General features: G+C 35.0%; 4 protein-coding genes across 4 annotated transcripts; 1 reads left to right on the plus strand and 3 right to left on the minus strand.

Moving 5' to 3' along the window:
• Nucleotides 1-498: 498 nt before the first annotated feature.
• Nucleotides 499-2,695, minus strand: HELRODRAFT_161598 (hypothetical protein; the record flags this gene model as incomplete). The annotated part of the gene is made up of 6 exons (XM_009021501.1): nucleotides 499-1,109; nucleotides 1,245-1,448; nucleotides 1,562-1,789; nucleotides 2,004-2,112; nucleotides 2,316-2,408; nucleotides 2,633-2,695. The coding sequence occupies 6 exons, from the start codon at nucleotides 2,693-2,695 to the stop codon at nucleotides 499-501; spliced, it is 1,308 nt and encodes a 435-aa protein (XP_009019749.1).
• Nucleotides 2,696-3,073: 378 nt separating this feature from the next.
• On the plus strand, nucleotides 3,074-7,871 carry HELRODRAFT_94516 (hypothetical protein). The gene is made up of 12 exons (XM_009021502.1): nucleotides 3,074-3,198; nucleotides 3,291-3,373; nucleotides 3,586-3,638; nucleotides 3,832-3,956; nucleotides 4,059-4,195; nucleotides 4,574-4,773; nucleotides 4,993-5,138; nucleotides 5,405-5,531; nucleotides 5,700-5,863; nucleotides 5,990-6,124; nucleotides 6,255-6,316; nucleotides 6,475-7,871. The coding sequence occupies exons 1-12, from the start codon at nucleotides 3,160-3,162 to the stop codon at nucleotides 7,403-7,405; spliced, it is 2,202 nt and encodes a 733-aa protein (XP_009019750.1). The 5' UTR covers nucleotides 3,074-3,159; the 3' UTR covers nucleotides 7,406-7,871.
• Nucleotides 7,872-8,905: 1,034 nt separating this feature from the next.
• On the minus strand, nucleotides 8,906-15,399 carry HELRODRAFT_161600 (hypothetical protein; the record flags this gene model as incomplete). Its single annotated transcript, XM_009021503.1, has 7 exons — nucleotides 8,906-11,646; nucleotides 11,923-13,408; nucleotides 13,582-13,802; nucleotides 14,016-14,133; nucleotides 14,365-14,523; nucleotides 14,862-15,049; nucleotides 15,372-15,399. 7 exons carry the CDS (start codon nucleotides 15,397-15,399, stop codon nucleotides 8,906-8,908), a joined length of 4,941 nt encoding a protein of 1,646 aa, XP_009019751.1.
• A 3,754-nt stretch (nucleotides 15,400-19,153) lies between these two features.
• On the minus strand, nucleotides 19,154-19,475 carry HELRODRAFT_147708 (hypothetical protein; the record flags this gene model as incomplete). The annotated part of the gene is made up of 2 exons (XM_009021504.1): nucleotides 19,154-19,267; nucleotides 19,380-19,475. Coding segments are annotated over 2 exons (210 nt in total), but the record flags the coding sequence as incomplete, so codon positions are not given.
• Nucleotides 19,476-23,679: the final 4,204 nt, after the last annotated feature.

Consider the following 23,679-nt stretch of genomic DNA (forward strand, 5'->3'; position numbering starts at 1 on the left):
GAATGTTAGGATTGTAAAAAAAAAGATTGAATGAGTTAGCATATGAGTATAAATGAATGAGTGAAGAAATGAGTAAATGAATGAGTGAAAAACTGATTAAACAAACTAGTTATATTAACAGATATATATATATATTATTATCACGATGAGAATCTCATTCTTTGGAAAGCATTCTATTTTAAAACATCAAAAAATATACATACATATATATAGATATGGAGATAAATAATATAGCCATTACATTACAGTGATTGCTGTTGATCAGTTGATTAATGTTATTGCTGTTAAAAATAATTTCATGGCCTACTCAGTGAAATGGAAAACTTTTCAAGAGAAGTGAAAAAAAAAGACCTCACAAACATTTAAGCATTCAAAGGAGATATCTTCATTGCAAATAAACAAAAAATTATTTTGAATACTAAAACGCAACAAATAAAAAACTGACTGAAAATGAAAGAATAACTCAAAAAGAGAAAAATTTCACACTCAGATTATTTATTATGCATAAAAATTGCGATCCAAACATTTTGAATAGCCAGCGCTATTTCTAACAGTGGTGCTACTAATGACCCCATTAACTGGGGACCAGGGTGACATTTTGTTGCTCATCGTATTGCACCTTGCCGGAGAGTAACCGGGGGTGTAATTAAACCCTCCCCCGGTGTAAATATCCCCAAAACCACCGCCAACACCACTCACGTGACTGCCTGTTCCTCCGTTTCTATAGTAACTGTTGGTATCGTGGATGATGATGTCACTGCTCATGTTACTGTTCACCTTGACGACTGGTTTCGTTTGGGTCATCTCTTTTGAGTACGATCGTCGCCTCAGTTTGAAGATGGTGTATGTTAAGATGGTGAGGAAGCAGAGGAGGGTTACTGCCCCAATGCAAATTATCCCGGCCAAGACCCCAGGCTGGGATATGAGTTGGGAGATTGTCGATCGTAATTCTGTCTGGGCAGGTGTTCTCTGTGCGTAGTTGTTGTGGGAGTCTGTGCTGATATTGAGATGCAAGTTGTTGTTCATGTTGTTGTTGTTTCTGTTGGGGAAGATCTTTCTCAATGTGGGCTTCTTGCTCTGAAGGTTTTTGTTCCTTGTACCGATGTTATCTGCGACATCAATATTTTATAGAGTAAGTGACAACTGGTGACCAATTAAACAAAAATATTGCACACCAAAAAATTTTTAAAAATTAGAACAAGCACAACATCGAACGACAGATGTGCAGAGAAACAAACTCAGACCGTAAGGAGCATTAAGGTCTGTGTCCTTATTGTCATGGGTCTTGACGCCATCAACGACGATGTGAACATTGTTGTTGTTGTTTTTTGAATGCTGCTTCTTCCCATGTGGAGATCTGATGGTTGTCGTTGCAGCTGATGATGACGATGCCGTTGCCCCCACTTCAGACTGTTTTGTTGACTTTTGAAATATTTGCTTACTGCTATCTGGGAAGAGTTTGCAGTAAAATTATTACTAAACTTACACAAATATTTAATCAAAATTTTATACAAAAAATAAAATAATTTTTTATTCATATTAAAAAAACTAAAAAACAAACCTTTATTGTTAGGAGTGTTGCACTTGGGAGTGTCAGGATCCTTCTTAGTAGTTCCTGGGATCTTCTGACCAGATGGAGTTGAGCACCAGCACTCTGAACCATGACACTGCAGGGCATCGAACTGACCGTCGTAAGTACACCGCGGCATGTAACTGCCTGGACTACTGGCGTCCTCCAACATTCGCAAACATTTTGTCATTCTCTTGGGTAGAACAGGCTCCATGTCATCTATTTGTTGATTGGGTAGGTGGGTTTCACATTTTATTGGATGGATGAAATGGAATGGATGAATTGATATGTTGATATTATAAACGATGGCTAATTTTGGATAAATTTGTTAACTCAGCTTAATCTAGTAAAGTAATTATATCACACAAATGACATTTTTTCTTTATGGGAAAATATGATGCTATAAATAAAAACACTGTGATAATATAAAAACCTCCTGATCCGTAAGCAGAACCATCTGTCTTGTCGTCGTCATCGTAACTGTTGTCATCGATGTTGTCGTTCTTGTTCATGCCACTACCTTCACCTTCGTCATAATAGTTCTAAAAATAAGAGAAAAAGATTATTCATGCAACAAATCGAGCCATAAACAACCATTTCAAAAACATTCCAACAATAATAAATAAATCAAAAATAATCAAAAATTTAATTTGCACTAAACTAAATTTTAAAATTGAAATAATACTCTATAAACTCAAACAAACTAAAAAAAATTATAAAAATACAGAATTTTACTACTACTAACACTTTCTAAGCTGGTTGAAAAATTAGGTTTGGCAATTTTTGGGGATTTCAAATTGGCTTTGTTGTTGTTGTTACCATTGCCACCACTTACAACCTTTTTTAGGGAATGAAATTCAAAAATTGTTAAATTAAAAAAATACATTTTTTATTTAAATTAAAAATTAATTTAAAATATTTAATAATAATTATTATTTGCTGCTCGCCTTTTGAAAATTTTACAAAATTATGAACGAGCGATAATAAATCGATTATTCGAATTTTGTTATAATAAAACAAGATTAGAACAGATCGTATGATAAAATGGTTATTAAAACTAACCTGACGACACTGAAATAAAATTGCGACATGACAGACAACAAATAATTTTATAAAAAACGACATTTTTAATAAACTTCTCAGTACTAAAAACAAATTGATGAATGTAACATATATAAATAAATAAATACATATATATATATATATATATATATATATATATATATATATATATATATATATATATAAACAACAATAAAAAATTTATTTAGTGATGGGCTAATTAATTTGAAAAAACAAATTTATATTAATTTTTTAAATGAAATTTGTTAAAAATATAAAATAATAAAATTTTATTTTAAAATAATAATTAAAATTTGTATTTTTTTTAAATTTACGTAATAAAATTTAAAATTTTTTTAAAATTTACTACATTGCTCATGGATTGTATGCGAGGTTCTTTCCATTATATATGTACATGGTTCTTTCCTCAAGTGTCTTCACGTGTTGTTTGAGCGATAAGTTGTTTAGCATTTTTTATTTTAATCCGCAAATTTTATCCATCAAATTAATCAAACTAGTTCCTCAAAATGTTGGTGCTTTTTGAAACGGCGGCCGGTTACGCGATATTCAAGGTTGGATTAAATTTTTTAAATTTGTTTTTAGATTGATTAGGGAGAAAAAAATGTTTGCTACCGCAGATTGTTATATTAAAATTTCTTTTCAGTTACTGGATGAAAAAAAGCTTAAAAATATTGACAAGCTTTACGAAAATTTTGAGAGTGCACAGTCGGCCAACGACATGTTAGTTCAATTTCAACGATTAATTATTTTTATTTCATTTTTATAAAATAAATTATAAATAATTTATTTATCAGATAACTCATTCAGTTCAGTCATTTATTCACAATTAGACAATTAGAATTAATTAACATTTCACATCCATTTGTTTGTTACAACTTTCATTTCAATTATTATTCGTATTATCATCCTTTCAAAATTTGGAATTCTTGCAGGTTGAAATTGAAACAGTTCAGCAAATTCAAAGATACCACTGAAGCCCTGGGGGGTATCAAATATATATAATTATTTTATATATTATATTTATATTATAATTATAACCTCAAAAATATCTGTCTTATCAATAACATCTAGTATGCAAATCTTAGAGATTTTTATTTTATCCTAACAAAAATATATACAAACATGGAAATAAATGTATCAACTACACATAAGTATACTGAAACTGTTTTCTTTTGTAGCTGTTGCTGCCACGATCGAAGGCAAGATGAGCAAGCCTCTGAAGAAGTTGATGAAGAAGTTGGTTTGTGAGGAGGTGCAAGAGGAACTGGCCGTTTCAGATGCTAAATTAGGAAGTCTAATCAAAGTTTGGCCAGTTTTTACTCACTCCAAGTTTTTAATATAATTATTTTATTCAGATTAAGAAATATTTCCATTATTAAATAATGTTTGCAAATCAACAACGCAGGAAAGGTTTAAGATACAGTGTGTAGCCAACAATCAAATCCAGGAGTTGATGAGGTGCATCCGATCACAGAGTGAAAGCCTGTTAGCTGGCCTGCCATCTAGTGAGATGTCGGTCATGGTACTTGGTCTTGCTCACAGGTTCGTCGTTTGTTTTGTTTATGTCGGTGATTCGTTTTTGCTGTTTATGTACTACTGTCTGTTTGTTGTTATAATCTTAATAGACACAATCAGGCATCATAGGATCATAGAATTCATCACCTTTTTGTTTGTGTCGGTGATTCGTTTTTGCTGTCTATGTACTACTGTCTGTTTGTTGTTATAATCTTAATAGACACAATCAGGCATCATGGGATCATAGAATTCATCACCTTTTTGTTTGTGTCAGTGATTCGTTTTTGCTGTCTATGTACTACTGTCTGTTTGTTGTTATAATCTTAATAGACACAATCAGGCATCATAGGATCATAGAATTAATCATCTTTTTGTTACATCTTATCCAAACACAACCACCAACAGCTTGTCGAGGTACAAGTTGAAGTTCAGTCCGGACAAGGTCGACACAATGATCATCCAGGCAGTGGGACTGCTGGATGACCTAGACAAGGAACTGAACAATTATGTCATGAGGGTGAGGGAGTGGTATGGGTGGCACTTCCCTGAGTTGGGCAAACTCATCGGGGATAACTTGGCTTTCGTCAAGACCGTCCAAAAAATGGGTGGGTAGTTGTTTTGGGTTGTGATTGGTCTCTTGTATAATAGATATTTTAGTGTACTTTGAGCTTATACTTATAAGTTTGAAATATTCTCTTTCAATGTAATTAAACATTTTAGAAATTGCTACATTTTTGTTTTTGGAGCAATTATTTTGGCTGAGTGTAACCTTTTAAAATTTTTACAGGTCCACAAATAAATATATTTATGTTCGGCTTTTTCAGGCTTGAAAACGAATGCGGCCACATGCGACCTTTCAGACATCTTGCCTGAAGAGTTGGAACAGGAGCTGAAGAACCAGGCCGAGATCTCGATGGGCAGTGAAATATCAGAGGACGATATCACACAAATTAGGGAACTATGCGAAGAGGTACTTTCAAATAAATTCATTTTCAATTATATATTTTTGATTGTTTTGTTCGTTTTCTACAGCTAAATGCTGGATCAGATTTTATAACTATTTCGATTAAATTGACATTTTTATGTTACAATATCCGACAGCTGTGATATGCATCAAATTTGTTAAACAAGACACTGTACATAATAGATAAACTATTGATTGATATGTGGGAATAAACACACAATTCAGACAGCATTCAATTAATGAAATAATTCATAACACCTTCCATAAAACAGGTTGTTGGGTTAACGGATTATCGTAGTCAGTTGTACGACTACCTAAAAAACAGGATGTTGGCAGTGGCTCCGAACTTGACGGTGCTTGTAGGAGAGTTGGTAGGGGCCAGGCTTATTTCACATGCAGGTTCGTTTGCATTGATCATGTTTTTATATAAATTTCATTATTTGATTAGGCTCTTTTTAATAATTTAATAATTCCACAGTAACAAGATCCATTTGCCATCTAGCTTTAATATTACACTAATGAATAGTTTTAAAATTAATTTTTCTTCCAACCACCAACAAATAAAAGGGTCCTTAGTGAACCTGGCCAAGCATCCAGCATCAACGGTGCAAATTCTCGGTGCAGAGAAAGCCCTCTTTAGGGCATTGAAAACCAAACACGACACCCCAAAGTATGGTCTCATCTATCATGCTTCTATGGTCGGTCAGACTTCTCAGAAGAATAAGGGGAAGGTACGATGTGTGTGTGTGTGTGCGTAACTTTATTTCAGATGTACAGTACTTTAAATAAAACAATCTATTGAATGGCTACACAATAAAAAAAAAACAATAAATGCCCTCCAATTTTGATAACCACAGATCTCTAGGATGTTGGCAGCAAAAGCAGCCCTGGCGATCCGGGTGGACGCACTTGGAGAGGATGGGGGCATTGAAATGGCTATGCAGGCCAAAAGCAAATTGGAAACCATGCTAAAGTTCATGGAGGAAGGACATGTTGGTTCTTAGATTCATTTTAATTATGCATTTCTTTATGTCCCTCTGTCTTATTGAAATTTGACATTATTTTTTTTAGATAGGTTATTTTACCCCAAATGTTTTATTTTTTTAAATTGTTTCGATAAAGATGAGAAAAATTTCTGGATCAGGAAAAGCTAAAGCCAAATTTGATAAATATGAAAACAAAAGGTAATTCATTTCCATTTGTTATACATCTTGCTTATACATATACTTACATCCACTAATTATGTAATTGTCCAACAATTTCGTTTCGATCCAGTTAGAAATATTGTTCGTAGCACTCTCATTGCTTATCGATGCAATTAAAATAATTTTTTGATTTTCAGTACCATCTGGACGAACCAGAGCACAACTGCATCAACCCTGCCAAAGAAGAGGAAGTTGATTGAAGAGATTCCAACTCCAGAATCATCCACCACACCTGGGAAGGTTCATGAGGAAAGCAGTGAGCCAAAGAGAAAAAAGATGAAGCAAGAGGTAGAAGCTGCCAAGCAGAAAGTGGAGCTCCCACAATCAACATCAACCACCACACCCGCAAAGAAGAAGAAAGATAAGCAAGCTACAGAGCAAGAAATGGACACCTCAGTGGCCACCACATCTGCAAAGGTTGATGGCGAAAGTAGCGAGAAGAAGAAGAAGAAAGATAAGCAAGCTGCAGAGCAGGAAATGGACGCTTCAGTGGCCACCACACCTGCGAAGGTTGATGGCGAAAGTGGCGAGAAGAAGAAAAAAAAGAAAGATAAACAAGCTGCAGAGCAGAAAATGGACGCTTCAGTGGCCACCACACCTGCAAAGGTTGATGGCGAAAGTAGCGAGAAGAAGAAAAAGAAGAAAGATAAGCAAGCTGCAGAGCAGAAAATGGACGCTTCAGTGGCCACCACACCTGCAAAGGTTGATGGCGAAAGTGGCGAGAAGAAGAAAAAGAAGAAAGATAAGCAAGCTGCAGAGCAAGAAATGACGATTCAATCGACACCCACCACACCTGCAAAGGTTGATGGCGAAAGTGGCGAGAAGAAGAAGAAGAAGAAAGATAAGCAAGCTGCAGAGCAGGAAATGGACGCTTCAGTAGTCACCACACCTGCGAAGGTTGATGGCGAAAGTGGCGAGAAGAAGAAGAAGAAGAAAGATAAGCAAGCTGCAGAGCAGGAAATGACGATTCAATCAACACCCACCACACCTGCAAAGCTTGATGGCGAAAGTGGAGAGTCAAAAAAGAAAAAGAAAAAAGAGAAAAAAACCGAAGAAAATGTTGATTAATTTTACCAAATTGAAATTTGTATTTGTGTAAATATATGAGCTGTGTGTGAATGGTGTTGTTTGGTGAATAACAGTTTTGACTCGTGTTCTTCGTCTGTTTTTATGATGATGATGATTGTTGTCGTGGACAATGTCGTTAATCAGTTATCATCTCAGTTACTGTGGGGTTCGGTCGGCTTGCTACTTTTCTGACATCCCTTTTTATCTTTGGCCCTTCAAATCCTCATCTCCATCATTAATACTTTTTTAGTGATCTACCTATAGCAACTCAAACACCTAAAGCCGATAATCTGCTACTCGCCTGCTTCTGCTTTTATCTCCAAGACACAGAATCTATGTTTGTCTCTCAATCTCTGTATACGCGCAGACCCACTGTTTTTTTATTCTCAATTCCTTTGAACAGCACCAAGTGTTTTTAATGTTATAAAAATAAGATTTAACACATTAATAAAATTTTTAAATACGCAAATCGTTTTACTGTTTTATTTATAGAATAGAACTACTTCAAAGTTGATCGTTAAGTACATTTAAATTTGCAATTATCCAAAACTGGATTGTTTACGTGGAATACGAACACACTCCCGTAATAATGTACATATAAAAATTCCTGAATATTCTTAAACTCCTATGGAAAATTTTCAACAAATTAATAATAAAGGGTTAATGTAATGCACTCAGGAAGGGACACTGCACTGTTTTTTTATATTTACGATAACACATGATGAGTATTAGAGTGATTTTGAGTAGGGTATGTTAGACGAACAAGTGAACGATTAGCGTAAACAAACATGTATTAACCATGGGATACATATAATATCCTATATCCATGGTATTAACTAGTGAGTAGGTGCAACAAAATAAAGAAAATAAACTAGATGTTGACATGCTATTCAAGTGTTTCAAAAGTTACCTGGAATTGTCAAATTTTATTCTGTCAACGATTAAAAGTAATAATTAAGACACGGAATATAAACAAGAATGAAAAATAGGTTGGATCACAAAACCAAAATATTTTGAAAACGAAATAAATATATCTACTTTAGTAAAGTTAGTAGAACGCGGCGACAAGACATGAACGTTTTTGATTGAATATCAAGCGGATCATGATTTAATTAATTAATTAACTACTTAAATTAATTGAGCTAATAAATTAGTTTAGAAATTACTTGAAAGAGTTTCAACTTAAAAACTGACCGTAAAAATGATAATTGCAAAGGCGAAATATATACATTACAAGATTACAAGTAGCCAACGAAGTGTAATCACAAGAGCATCAACCAGCTGACATTAAAAAATATTATCTTTTTTATTTTAATAAAATTTGTTTTAATAAAACTTTGATCATTATTAATATTAAAATTCGTGAAATTGTTAAAAAATATTTTGAGAAACGTATGAGATCATTTAATTTTTTTGCATTAGTTTTATTTAATTTGCTCAGTTGTTACAAGCGGTGGCAACAATTGTGGCGTTTTTGTGGTTGTTGTTGGTAGTAGAGATTTAGACGCTGTTGTTATTGACGTTGCTGTGGCCGCTGCTGTTGCTGCCACTGTTTCGGTTGATGATGTCGATCGTTTTATTGGGACCCTTGGATCTAAAAATGAATTTGCCTGGCATTTTGATGGCAGAGGTTGTTGTTGTTGTTGGTGTGGTCGATGTTGTTGAATTTGTTAATGACATTCCAGTTGATGCTGTTAGTGTTTTTGATTTTGTTGTTGTAGTTATTTTTAGTGTCATCGGCGAAGATGTCGTTGATTTCAACCGCGTTCTTGTAAATGTTATTGATGTTGCTGATGTTGTCGTTACTGCTGATTTCAACGGCGTTTTTGTGACCCTAGTCAATGTTGATTTTGTTGATTTTAATGGGGTCCTAGTCGGGTTATTTAATGTTTTTGTTGTAGTTGTTGTTGGCATGGTTGATGAGTATTTCAATGGTCTTGTTGACGTCATCAATGATGTTGTTGATGTTATCAATGGCTTTGTTGAAGTCATCAATGGTGTTGTTGATGTTGTTGGCATAGTTGTTGTTTCTAATGAGGTTTTAAAGGATTTTGACGACGATGACGCTGATAAAGTTGTTGAAGAGGACGATGATGAAGATACAGGTTTCAGTGATATCTTGATAGGTAGTGAAACTTTCGCAGCTAACAAAGACTTTGGTGTTGTTGATTTTATTTTCATCGATGACGTCATAATAGTTTTGGAAGATGGCGGTAATAATGATGATGATGGTGGTGACGATGACGTAAGTTGACGTTTATTAATGTTTTCATTTGCGTTTATATTATTTTTGTAAACATTACAATCATCATTGTTATCATTAACATTAATATCACCAATAAATTTTCTATAATGTAACAATTCTACCGAACTTCCACCGCATCCATCGGCATCTACATTCTTATCATCGTCATCGTCATCACCATCGTCGTCTAGGTCATCACCATCAGCCGCCTTGACCTTCACACAACCATCATCATCATCATTACCGTCGTCATTATCATCAATCCTATTATTGTTATCATCATTATTACCATTGTAATACTTAAGACCACAATTATCATCGTCATTATTGCTATTATCTTTTGTCCACTTATCACCATCATCATCATTATTATCATCATCATTATCAATATTTTTATCATCATCATTATTATTATTATTATTAGTAGTAAGTTGGCCTGCCGAAATATCATTATCATTGCCAGAACATGCAATATTATCCTCATCAGCATCCTTCACGACGACATCAGCTACGTCATCATCATTTATGACGTCATCTGTTACGTCATCCCCATAGATGACACCATCATCCCGGATAGTTGGATCAGGTTGACGGCACGGAAACATGGAATATAAATCATTATCATTTAAAGATAAGCATTCGCTAAACATGGGCGGTGGTGGGATAATGTACTGAGAAAAATTACCCAGATCTTGGTCGTATTTAGAGTTTTCGATTGCGTCATTTCCGGTATCGTTGTTTTGTTTGTTGCGGTCAGTGATGCTGCTGCTGCTAAGGTAATTGAGGTTTTCACAAGTGTCGGACAAATTAGTTGAACGTTGTGAATCATCCTGATGTTGTTGCGGCAACAAACTTTCATGTTGTTGCTGTTGCTGTTTTTGTTGCGGCAACAAACTTTCATGTTGTTGTTGTTGTTGTTGTTGTTGTTGATCAGCACGGCAGCCATCAACATCCTCTTCTTCAGAGAGTGGCGTCTGCAATGATGTTGAGAACATGCCCATAGAGAAACATTTCTTCGATTTTCTTGCATCCGATCTCTTCCTATCTCTCAGTGCAAAATAACTCAGGTACATTTTGAGTTGCTGGTGCTGCAGCTGCTGATTTTGTTGCCGTAGCTGCTGTAGTTGCTGTTGCTGCAAACTCAATCTTCTATTATACAAGGCACTACTCAGACAAGGATTCAAATCAGAAGAAAGAATTTTATCTCCACCAGTTTTGAAATAGTCACCATTGTCAATCGTCTTACTGCTTCCAAATTGGTTTTCCACGTTGACGTTCATGCAATCTGCACTTACAGGGCTGTTGTTGGTCTTGTTCAAACTGAAGAATGGTTCTCCATTCAGATGACCACTCTGCAAACTGCCCTCTCTGCTGCTCGAGAAGCTGCTCGTGGTGGAGTTAGCTGACCACCAACTGCTGTAGGAGTCGTAACTGGAGAAGCTGCTGGCGCGTCTTCTTCTGTAGCCGTTGTGGGTGATGTAAGAAGGGAAGAAATCTGACGATGACGATCCTGTTGATAAGGATGCGGCGCTGTTGTTGCTTGCGCTGCTATTTCTGTTATGAAAGAAGCTGCTACTGTTGTACATGTTGTTGCTGATGTTGTATGATTTGTTGTCGTTGTAGTTGCTGCCAAAAATAATATGGCTGATACTCCTTCCATAACTTTTTCTAATGTTGTCGATGTTGCCGTTGTGGCTGATGTCATTGTTTACGTTGTTGTTGTTGTTGTTGTTGATGATGTTGTTGTTTTTGTTGTTCATGTTGTTGTTGTTGTTGTTGTACATGTTGTTGTTGTTGCTGTTGACGTTATGTGTATTGTTGATGTTTTTATTTTCTAATTCAGTTACATCAACAAAATTCTCTACGTTGATGTCATCATTATTGTCATCATTATTGTTGTTTAAACATCCCTCAGTGCCATCAATACCGCTATGATTGTTGAAGATTCCAGCGTCATTCCCACTGCTTACATCGTTTATGATGACACACTTATCATCTCTATCACCATCAACAGTATCATCATTATGAATAACTCCCATTCTCTTACTGATAATGATACTTCTTTTACTGACATCATCACCGCCACCACCATCGTCACCGCTTTTGCTATCACCATCATCATCATCATTGATATCACCAACGCGTTTTTGATCATCATCATCATCATTATCATCATCAGCGCGGTTAATAACGTTATCATCGTTAAAGATGTTATCACTACTATAATTATCACCATTATCATTGGCATCATCATCCAGAGTGTTAGTCGTACCCTCACTCTCGTTTTCATCACCGTGACAACAATCGCGATAGATATCTTTTACCTTTGATTCTTCGTCGCCAGATATTAAACCGAATACTTCAGTTTTGTTTAGGCTGAACTCGTTCAAGCGTGACGTCATCGGGTTCAATGAACTTTCTGTCGGAGTTACTAAGTCATCGGTCATGTCATCAGTTACGTCATTACCTACGTTATCATTAGTCTTTTTATTATCTTGATTGCCATCTGGTTTTCTTCTGCCAACAATTCTATGAGGATTGTCGAAATTTTTATCATCATCATCATCGTCGTCGTTGTTGATGATGATGTTGTTGCTAACATTGTCATGATCGTTGTCATTGTTGTACATCATTATCTTCCTACCATCATCATCATCATCATCATCTCTATCATTATCATCATCAGCATCATCACCCTCATTATTATCATTACCATCTTCATTTCTATTTTTCTCAACATCACTAGCATCAACACCAACGCCATCAACATCATCATCGTCACCATCAAATTTCGAATGACGTAACGACGACGACGACAACCTCCTGAAGCTGTCAACAGAGCTTCTCTGGCCGGAAACGCGACTGCCGCCGTTCACGTACGACTGACGCTTCGTGAACGCATTCGTCCTTTTAAGGGTTGACTTTCGCGATTTTGCGGTCCGACCGCTATCTCGGACGCCCTGATTGTTCCGCGTGACGTCACTGAAATCATCATTGCTAGTGTCATCAATTAGGTTATTGACGTCATCGTTATTGAGATCGTTGTTAGCGTCGTTGCTTTGATCGCCCATGCTTATGTTAACTGCACCATTGATAACATTACCATCGAGATAACTGCCATTCTGTGTAGCTTCAATGACATTGTTGTTACAATTATTACTGTGATGATCGTTGATGTTGTTGTTGTTGTTGATGTTGTTGTTGTTGTAGTTGTTGTTGTAGTTGTTGTTGTGATTGTTGTTGTTGTTAATGTTGTTTTGGTTGTTGATGTCATCTAGATCAATACTGCTGCTGCTACCAAAGGCTGGATAGATGACGGCATTGTGTTTATTCTTGTTTAACTTCCTGTTTAGATTGGCAGAGCGATAAACAATATCAGCGCCAACACTCTCTTTGATGCAACCACAGTTGCTGCTGCTATAATTATTAATGCTATTATTATCATTTTGATCCTTTATTAAATTCATTGCAAAATTGTTAGTGTTATAATTAATAATATCATTAGTGTTGTTGTTATTGTTGTTGTTGTTGTCGTTAGTAGTTGTTAGTGTGTTGAAAGTATTGTCTTTGTAAACTTTGCTGTAATTGTTGTTGTCATTAACGTTGTTGATATCTTTAGTGTTATTATTTTTGCTTTTGTTAATGTTGTTGTTGTTGTTGCTGCAGCTGTTGTTGTTGTTGATGTTGTCGTTGTAGTTAATAATAGGAGTAGACGCATCCATCGGCTGGATGAAATGAAACTGACTTTTGGCAAATTTCTGAAATGGAAATTTGAAACTTTATAAATAGACATTTCACCTGACGCATCAACAAAACAATAATATAATAACAATAATAAAAAAGTTACCATTAATATTATTATTGTTATTATTATTGTTATTATTATTGTTATTATTGTTGTTGTTGTTATTAATATGAGATCCCAACGAACCTCGGACGGCGAACTAGGCAGGGATGACATCACATGCTTCCCATTCGGATTAGCATTCACATCAACCTTTTTCTCGAGAACATCTGTCCTTTTTAGAGGATTCTTCGTGAAGATGCCGACATTTTTTATGATCCTATCCAGTTTAGTGTGAATGAATAGAGATGATATTCCGTGCGGGGTTTGGGATGGGATAAGGGAGTGGAGTTGGACGTTTCTGTAGCCTGTTTTCAAATGATTGGATGCTTTATTGATTGATGGGTTTTGAAAAAAAATTTTGAAAAGTGATTTAGTTTTGCATATGTCAAACAACCTGTCAAATAATCAACTAACCAACCAACCGGCTAGCCAACCAACCAACCGACCAACCAATCAATCAAACGAATAAATCAATCAATAGCCAATCAAAGCCCAGAACGCAAGAGATCAACCCCGACAACAGAATACCGAACCGAGTTTCATGTTTGGCAAGTAGATGATGGCGTGTGCAACTTTCTGATCATTAGAAACATCAACGACTACAAATCTCAAGAAGGCCATGTCTGGGAAGGTGATCTGTGGCAAAATAACAAAAACAATTATTAAAATTAATATTAGTAACATCATCACCCCCACCAACATCTTCATCCCAATCCCATTCATCTTCATCCCAATCCCATTCATCTTCATCCCAATCCCATTCATCTTCATCCCAATCCAATTCATCTTCATCCCAATCCCATTCATCTTCATCCCAATCCAATTCATCTTCATCCCAATCCCATTCATCTTCCACCTCCTTCTCACCTGGAAAACGAATTCTTGATCCCAGATGGGGTTGAAGGAGTTCTTATTAACAACCTTGGTCTTCATCTTGGAGCAGTCAGCAGGGCATCCCATTAGAACGACTTCCACCTGAGAACTCGTCTGGTTCGAGTTCAAACACACGTGCTGCCCAGATATTATCTGTAATGGTTTGATTTAGTCATCTCGTCACCGTTTGAGTCGTCAACAGTCATGGCCAGTTGTTTGTTACGCCATAGTTAGGTTTGTGTTGTTCGCGCTGAGATTTTAGTTGAGACAAATGGAGGAACTCTATATCGCAACAGTGGCAACTAATTTTCAACGTTATAAAATGTAAATACGTGAAGACGGATCAATTGACAAACACGTTTTAAAAACAATATATAGGAGAGTATTGAAAAAAAATCCAACCAATTACCATCCAACAATTATCTGAAGAACAAAGAAACCAACAAAGAAACCAACAAGCGGCATAATTAAACAGCAATTAACCAACCGACCCTTATAGTGAGCACCCTGGTTGATGTGATGCTGTTGGAGTCCCAGATTTTTAACGGATTGCTCCGGGACAGAGGATTGATCCTACCGTACGTGGGATGAGTGGGATCCCAAAATATCCGAGGTCTCAGGATGTATCCACAGTTGCCAGTTGCTTCAAAGAGAGATTTGTTGATCTGCATTGGAAGGCCTGATTTGAAATGGAAAATTAAGTAGGATGTATAAAAATCAACAAGTGCACAAGATACTAAAATACGGTTCAATCAAAGTTTTGCACATTTGTTGGTAATTACTGACAGGAATCTCTATCAAAGCCTTCAAAACCTTTCACTGCACAACAAGATATTTATTCATTCATCCATTCATTCATTCATCCATTCATTCATCCATCCATCCATCCATTCATTCATTCATTCATCCATTCATTCATTCATTCATTCATTCATTCATTCATCCATCCATCCATCCATCCATCCATTCATTCATTCATTCATTCAATCGACCAAACGAACCATCAGTTTGAAAGTTGAGAGCAGCCATTTGAACGCCGACCAGCCAGGCAGATATTGGATTGAAGTTGGATGAGTCGATCCTTTTGCCTTCATGTTGATTGATTGATTGATTGGTTGGTTGGTTGGTTGGTTGATTGATTGATTGATTGATTGATTGATTGATTTATTGATTGATTGATTGATTGATTGATTGATTGATTGATTGATTGATTGATTGATTGATTGATTGATTGATTGATTGATTGATTGATTGATTGATTGATTGATTGATTGATTGATTGATTGATTAACTGATTGATTGATTGAGTTTAGTGGTCAAAATTGATGAAATGATCAGTTTAATCGTTGATGGTGATATTTGATAACAAAAAAGTTATATGATGACGCTGATGATATTGTTATCATCATCTATAATACAATCGTGTGAAGATGGTGATATAGTATCATCAATCATGTGAAGATGGTGATATAGTACCATCAATCATGTGAAGATGGTGATATAGTATTATCAATCATGTGAAGATGGTGATATAGTATCATCATGTGAAAATGATGATATAGTATCATTGTGTGAGGATGGTGATACAGTATCATCATGTGAAGATAATGGTATAGTATCATCGTGTGTGAATAAGAACGTACCTGCTGGATACATCCTGACAATTTCTCTTTTACAATGCGTTCAATGAAAAATTCGTTAAGAAAAATTCACTTAATGTTGAATACGAATCTTTATTATTTCAAATATCATCATCCAAACCATCACCACCATTTTATAACAATCAGCATGACATCATAATGACGTCAACAACAACAACATTGCCATCATCATCACCATCAAAAACGTCATCATCGTTATCGTCATCACCATCATCATTGGCAACATAATCATCATAAATTTAGCCATCATCACCATCATAAGATTACAAAATCAGTGAAGGATATTGTATAAATTTCATGGCGTCTCTTTGAGCCAATGCCTTCGCTTTATTTTCAGCCAGTGAAGAGATAAGGTACGTATGTCTTGGTGGTGACGTGTTGCTGCTGCGGCCACTGCGGTAGCTGCTGCTGCCGTTTGTCTTGTTTGTGGCATGAAACCCTGTGGTTGTTGCGATTGTCAGAGGTGATGTCAGAGGAGGAAAGTTATAAGATGATGATGTTGTATAATGTCGGTTATGATGATTAAAATGATGAGAGTTGTGGTTATGAAAGTGAGTGTGATGATGAAGAAGATTATGATGATGCTAGTACTTCTGATCTAGTTAGCAGGAAACCAGAACTAAATTTGAATGATTCCCAAAAAATAAACTAAATATAAATGAAAATACAAGTAAATTTGTTTATTTATGAATGAAAAAAAAAAATTTTTAAATTAGAAACCTTTAAATTTAACAGCTTGCGAGTAAACAACCAAGTTAGAGAGTTCTTTTGCTATCAAAATTTTCTCCTTCTTGTTCTTTGAGATTGAACTGTTTATTGGCTGTTTATGGCTACTAGTGCTGTTGTTGTTGGTGGTGTTGTTGTTTCTATCCGCACTTGTTAAAATGTCAATCACAGATTTGTTGCTGCCACTGTTGTTGTTGTTTCTCTCCATGTAGATTGAAAATATCTCTTGCAATCTGTGAAAACAACAAGTTGACGTGAAAAAATTTTTTCAGAAACCACATTCATATATGAAAAATTGTGGTTTTATTATTTTATTATTATAGAGTTTTATTATGAAAAAAAAACTTGACTACTTGGCATTGGACTTGAGGGCCTCTTCTTCTTTCTGAGATAAATTGAAGAACAAATTAGATGACGATGTTGAAAAGTTGATGATGTTCTGCTCACATAATGTTTGAGATCTCACTCTCATTGCTGATGTTGGGGATGAAATGCTGGCGTTCTGTCGGTGCTGATGTTGATGCTGATGATGATGCTGCTGCTGAAGCTGATGAGGTTGCTGTTGTTGTTGCTGCTGCTGTATTTCTTGTAAATGCTTATCCTGAAAATGTTAATTCCAGCTAAAAATATGTGAACGAACATCATTTTGAAAATTTGATAACTGAAAAATCTTGGGTACAAAAAACAAATATAATTTACAAATTTAACAAAAAGTAAAATAATACTGAATGATGGAAACAAAGCATTGCTCCATCTATAATATCACATCACATTCATTCCAATCATCCTTATCAATAACAGTATCTTTAATATTCAACTTGCGCGTCATTATCACCAACGTTATCATCACGTTATCACTATTATCAGGGGCTTTTAGGTGATAGTGATTTTTAATCACCATCATAATGAAATTTCTTAATCACCATCTTGATGAATTCTAAAAACGAAAAAGTTTATCAAACCTTAGTAGAATTATCTACAACGTTAGATGGTGTTGCGGCAACAATGTTGCATAGTTTAAAAATGTTGCCAGATGACTTTGAGTGCCGATGGCAGGCGAGTTTCTTTTCAACTTTTTGTGTTTTGCCTTTACTGATACCATTACGATTGTCGCCACTATCGCTATCAACATTGTTGCTGTTGTTGTTGTTGTTGTTGTTGTTGCTGCTGCTGTTGTTGTTGCTGCTGTTGTTGTTGTTGTTAAATATTCCATCATCTGTATCGTAGTCCACCTCCAGAGGTGATTTCATAGACGATTGATCTGATGTACAATTTAAAATCATATTAAAAATCATTAATGAAAAATTTTCTTTAAAAAAATAATAATAAGTAACGCATATTACTATCAACTATAATAAAAGTACAGTATTTGTGTGTGTTTGTGTGTGTGTGTGCGCGTGCGTGCGTGTGTGCATGCGCGTGCGTGCGAGTGTAGTTTATACTTCTGAAAATTAATTAGTACGAGATAAATAAAAAAATTCCATATAAGTAATAATGAAAGATCTATCTACCATAGTCTGAATCCTCTTCTTCTTCGTCGTCACCATCACTGACTGTAGAATTCATTGAAGTGTATGAGGATTGCACCTGGAAAAATTAAAACAAAATATTCCTATCACCTGACTAAAGAATCAAAATACTTAACTTATCACATAGTACTAAGTATTGTTGCTATACAGATAAAATGTGGCACTCAGAATTTAGTCAGAAGGTACTCAGAATGAATTAAAACCAATAGTGATAGACAATTAGTTGAACAAATATTTTGATAACATATATAACATTTGATAACATATGATAACAAATATTTTGACTGACTTGTATAGACAAAAGATAAAACATAGTAAACATACTTGATAAGTGTTGTTGCTGTTGTTGTTGTTGCTGTTGTTGTTGCTGTTGTTGTTGTTGCTGTTGTTGTTACAGATGTTATCGTTATAGCTACTGTCACGATTGTGACTGTTGTTGATTTCATTGTTGTTGTTTATGTCATTGTTGTCGTTGTCGTTGTTGTTGTTGCACGGTTTCAGTTTCTTGTTTTTAATGAGAATTCTATTTTTTAGTTGTTCTAGTGTTGGCACCGTGCTCAAATTAGGCAGGGGTTCTTTCAATAGTTTCTCTTCAAATGTCTCCTTCAAATTGTAACGACTTTTTGTTCACAAAAATAGACGTTAAAAAACATAAACATACATATAAATACAGAAACGTACAATTACATAAATAATAAAAGATACATAAACGTACACACAAACAAACATACATGCAGACGCAAACAAACATGTGACAAGCATACTCGTGTGATGAAATAATAGTGAAACAACGTTGATGATAAAAACCATTAAAAAAAACAACAAGATATAAACACTCACGCACACACAATGGCACAAACTCACAATAAACAATTTAGCCATTCTTTGCTGCTGAATGATGGAGCAGTGATTTTCAATGGAAAGAATGACAGGAAGGTCAGAGGTTATGAAGGCCGTTCTATTTATAGCCACGAGTACTTCCTATTTTAATAAAAATTCTTTGTATAATATTATTATATTATTTGTCTTTAAATTAAACAAAGCAAAATCCTTGTCAAGGGAGTAATAATAATTATCATAATTTATTAAAAACCTTGAGAGAGATCTTGGAAGTGAGGGTATAGCCATGATGAATGATGGGCTGACCATCATCACCGTCCCAACAATCCAACTCCACACATCTGCAGCCTCTTAGTAATACCTATAATTAATAATAATAGTATAATTATGATTAATTATATTGAAAATTATTATTATAATTTAGATTCAAGCAATCCAACTCTACACATGTAACACCTATAATTAATAATAATGTTATAATAATTATGATTAATTATAATCATAATTAATATTATAATTTAGATTAATATTATAATTTAGATTAATATTAAATCATTCGTGAAACTGTTGCCAGGTCAAAAGGTTAAAGGTCACCTCGGCGTAGACATCGGCAGAAGCTTCACCCTTCAGTTGGTGGCCAGAGAGGTAGGTATTGTGTGAGGAATTGATGAAGTAGTGAGTGAGTGGGTGACTCGTGTCCTGGTGATGATTATGATGATGACGGTGGTGGTGGTGATGCTGACGATGATATTGGTGGTGTCGATGATGATGACGATGACGACGATGCTGATGATATTGATGATGATAATGATTACGATGATGTTGACGATGATGATGACATCGGTGTTGATGAAACAAGAGATGATGAAGAAATGATGACACGACAAATGTGAAGATGAAGATGTGATGAAATGACTATGACTTAAAACATTTTCGTCATCCACATTCCTTGTTATCCATAATCTCTTGCGTCAAGAACATCATCACCATCATCATCATCACCATCATCATCATCATTATCATCAATCCAGCTTACCAAATCTAGGACCAAGATGGCGTAGTTGTCGTCATCGCTTATGTACCTAGCAAATCCCTCAAAAGACAATCTCATCTTCCTTCTCATCTCCTCATCTGGTTCGTGTTTCTGTGCGCGTATGTGCGTGTATGTGTGTGCACTTATACGAGTGTACGTGACCTTTTGTGTGTTTGTATGCACACCCATCTGTCCTTATTAAAAAGTGTTGTTTACACGCCGAAGCGAACACATGTGTGAACGTGCTAACAGACATGTATGTCAATAAATATCAGTTTGCATGGTGAACAGCTTCGAAAAAATAGAAAACAAAAACATACCTAAAAAAGCTGTGTAAAATGCATAATAAACTAAACCTGGATAATTTCCCTGACTGTTTCAAGAGTGACATTATCTTCTCTCTGCTCATTGACCAGGAACCAAGAGAGCTGGAACTCATCGAGCCACTGCTCCATCGAGGTCACTGATCCAGTTCGGTTTGACGTGATGCTCGCCTCGGCCACTGCCACGTACAAGTCGTGGTAGGGGTGGGCTGCACCGATTTGTGGGTTGTTTCGGGTCAGGGGGCCTTTAAAATGAGATGTTTTATATTTGAGCAGGTATTAGGGTATTTTTTAAATGTATTATTGAATAATTTTAAACTAATTAACATTTTTGATTTATTAAGCTTTGTGGGCATCATTTATAAAAATGCAAGAACATTAAATTTTAATGAAATTTTTTTAATTCATGAACCTAGTTTGGTACAATCCAGGCTTCCTGTAATCCCATTCAAGATTTGTGAATTCCATTGCAGGGAATTTCTAGATTGGGATTTTCCAACAAGACTACTCAGCATTTCGTGCGATGCGATATTTATTTTGGATAATTTATTGAAAATTGAGATTAGATCTCTTCTGGAGTGCAGCATGAAGCAATAATAGAGGTTGGTCATATCTTCGAAATGCATCGACAGCATGTCAATCTTCGTCTCAGCAGGCCTTTGGGAAGATGATGGAGAAGATGGTAAGAAGGAAAATAAAGATGATGATGATGACGAAATGGAAGATGATGTTGGTGTTGGTGGAAGTTTTGACGATGATGAAACCAATGGCAAGGTAGTTTTTTTAGTAGCAGCAACATTTGATGATGACGACGATGATGATGAAGATGTTGATGGTAGTAATAGTGGGCCAGACGTTCGTGATAACGACGATGATGACGAAGATGACGACGCCGATTGTTGTCGTTGGTGTCGCTGCTGTAGTTGCTCCTGTTGGCCCAACATTTTCAAGTGAGGTTTCATCTTGAAGTGAGTTGCCATCACGCAGAATGCTGTCGATTTCAACCTGTTTGTACATGTTGATGGCCTCGATGACGTCATTTCGGAAGTTGTCGTTGTTTCTGAAGTTGTTGTTGTCGTTGATGACAGTGACGCTGATGCTGTCGTCGCTGGTGGCGTGGCCAACGACAATTTTGAAGACGCTTTGGTGAAGGACACCAATCGTGATAAGGGATCATCCTATGGAGATATAATGTGAACTCTCTTTTATTTCCAGAAAAACATGAGATATAGTAAAATGAGATATGAGTCTATTTAAAATCTAATAAAATAAAATAAAATAAATTAAATTGAATTAAATTAAATTGAATCCAATAGTATTCTACGATGCTCATCATTTGAAATAAACCAGTACAACGAGATATAATTAATTTTAATAATAATAATAATAATAATAATAACAATAATGTTGCTGTTATTGATGTTTTTCCGATGACGTTATCTCTAACGATACTATCATAAAAGTTATTGCAAGTTAATGATACAGGTTCAAGAATTACAAGTGCAAGATGGTACCAACCAAAAAAAAATGATTGAATGGAAGAATGCATGCAACTTAATGTTTATAATTATCATCATCGTCATCACCACCATCGCGGTAATCATCATCGTCATTGTCGTCATCATCACCATCATCGTCGTCATCATCATACTAACATGTGACTTGAATAGAGACATAATGGCCGATGTGTTTGACCAATTCCTCCCACCAAACATCTGATACGGTTAAAGAAAGATGATAATAAAACCATCCAATAAAACGATAAACCATGAAAAATTTGTAATTAAACTTGCTAATATTGTTTTATAATGATGAGATTAATGATGCTGGTGCTATGGTGCATTTGCTGTAAAGTGCCATGCATCGTTTCAGATGTATTTACTTATATGCACTGTGTGTTTGTGGTCAATGAAAGAATTGTAATTAATTAATTAATTAATTGATTAATTAATTAATTAATTTATTAATTAATTAAGTTAAACTAATTATATTAAAGTTAATATTGACTAATTGAATAATTGTATGAATGAAAACTATATAATCTCCAAAAAACAACTTGAAACTTTCCTTCTACATTTAGAAATTTAATTACATCTAATTGCTTTTTGCAAGATAGACAGATAGATAGACACACACCAATTAAACAGATTTCATTTTGAAAATTTAAGTTTATGTTTTTAAATTACAACACATATAAAATTATAAATAAATAAAAAATGTACATCCAGCTAAACAAAAACCCCAACAAAAATAAGAAGAAAAAACACGAATTACGAAATGATCAAAGGATATAAAAAAAAAACGTCCTCAAACAAACTTTGATAGCACTAAAAATTGATGGTCCCATGTACTCCACATGCGATGATGACGACGACGACGATGAAGATGATGACGATGAGGAAGAAGAGGAAGATGAGAAGGAGGAGGATTTGAAGTCTTGCAGGTAGTTGTAAACGTCAGACAGCCAGACCATTTTTGAATATGGCCTGATTGAATTTTTATGTGTCCGTACAGAGTTTATGATCTGTGGTGTAAGAATGAATGAATGAACGAATGAACGAACGAACGAACGAACGAACGAACGAACGAATGAATGGATAAATAAATGAATAAAAGATTCAATAAACAAATTAAACACACACACACTGTTTTCACAGCAAATTATAAAATTAGCAGACGTCATTACATTAAGAGTAAGTTTTTTATTAATGACGGTGGATAACAAAAATCATCTCAAATAAAATTAACAATACTATACATTAACATGAAACGCATTGTTTAAAATTTTCTATTAAAACATGCATATTAAATGATAAATTAGCCATCAATTACGACCAATTATGAAACTATTTTAAATGCATCTTGATAAGGAATGCTGAAATTATGTTGATAAGTTGCTGGCGGCATCATCATCATCATCACCATTTGTGATAGCAGTATTAGTAACTATATCATATTTTAACTGCCATAATTGCTATTATTTGTAATAATATTTCAATCAAAAAAAAATAAAATAAAACAAATAAAATAGAAATAAAATAATATATTTAAAATATATCCAAAAATTAAAATTAGGAAACAAAACTCATTAAACAGACCTTGATCAGCCCTGCCTGCCATGCAAGAAAGCAACCGTCAGTCAAAAAGAAATGAACTTTTTTCGAGTCAATAACGCCAGTACTGAATCGAATTATAAT

The sequence above is a fragment of the Helobdella robusta genome (assembly GCF_000326865.2).
Source record: "Helobdella robusta unplaced genomic scaffold HELROscaffold_3, whole genome shotgun sequence".
Classification (NCBI taxonomy): Eukaryota; Metazoa; Annelida; class Clitellata; order Rhynchobdellida; family Glossiphoniidae; genus Helobdella; species Helobdella robusta.

Bases quoted from the DNA above. Each gene is read 5' to 3' on its own strand.
- HELRODRAFT_94516 (XM_009021502.1), top strand. From the start codon at position 3,160: ATGTTGGTGCTTTTTGAAACGGCGGCCGGTTACGCGATA. The intron at 4,196-4,573 runs GTTCGTCGTTTG...AACCACCAACAG, and splicing joins GTACTTGGTCTTGCTCACAG to CTTGTCGAGGTACAAGTTGA. The intron at 6,125-6,254 runs GTTGGTTCTTAG...GTTTCGATAAAG, and splicing joins AGTTCATGGAGGAAGGACAT to ATGAGAAAAATTTCTGGATC.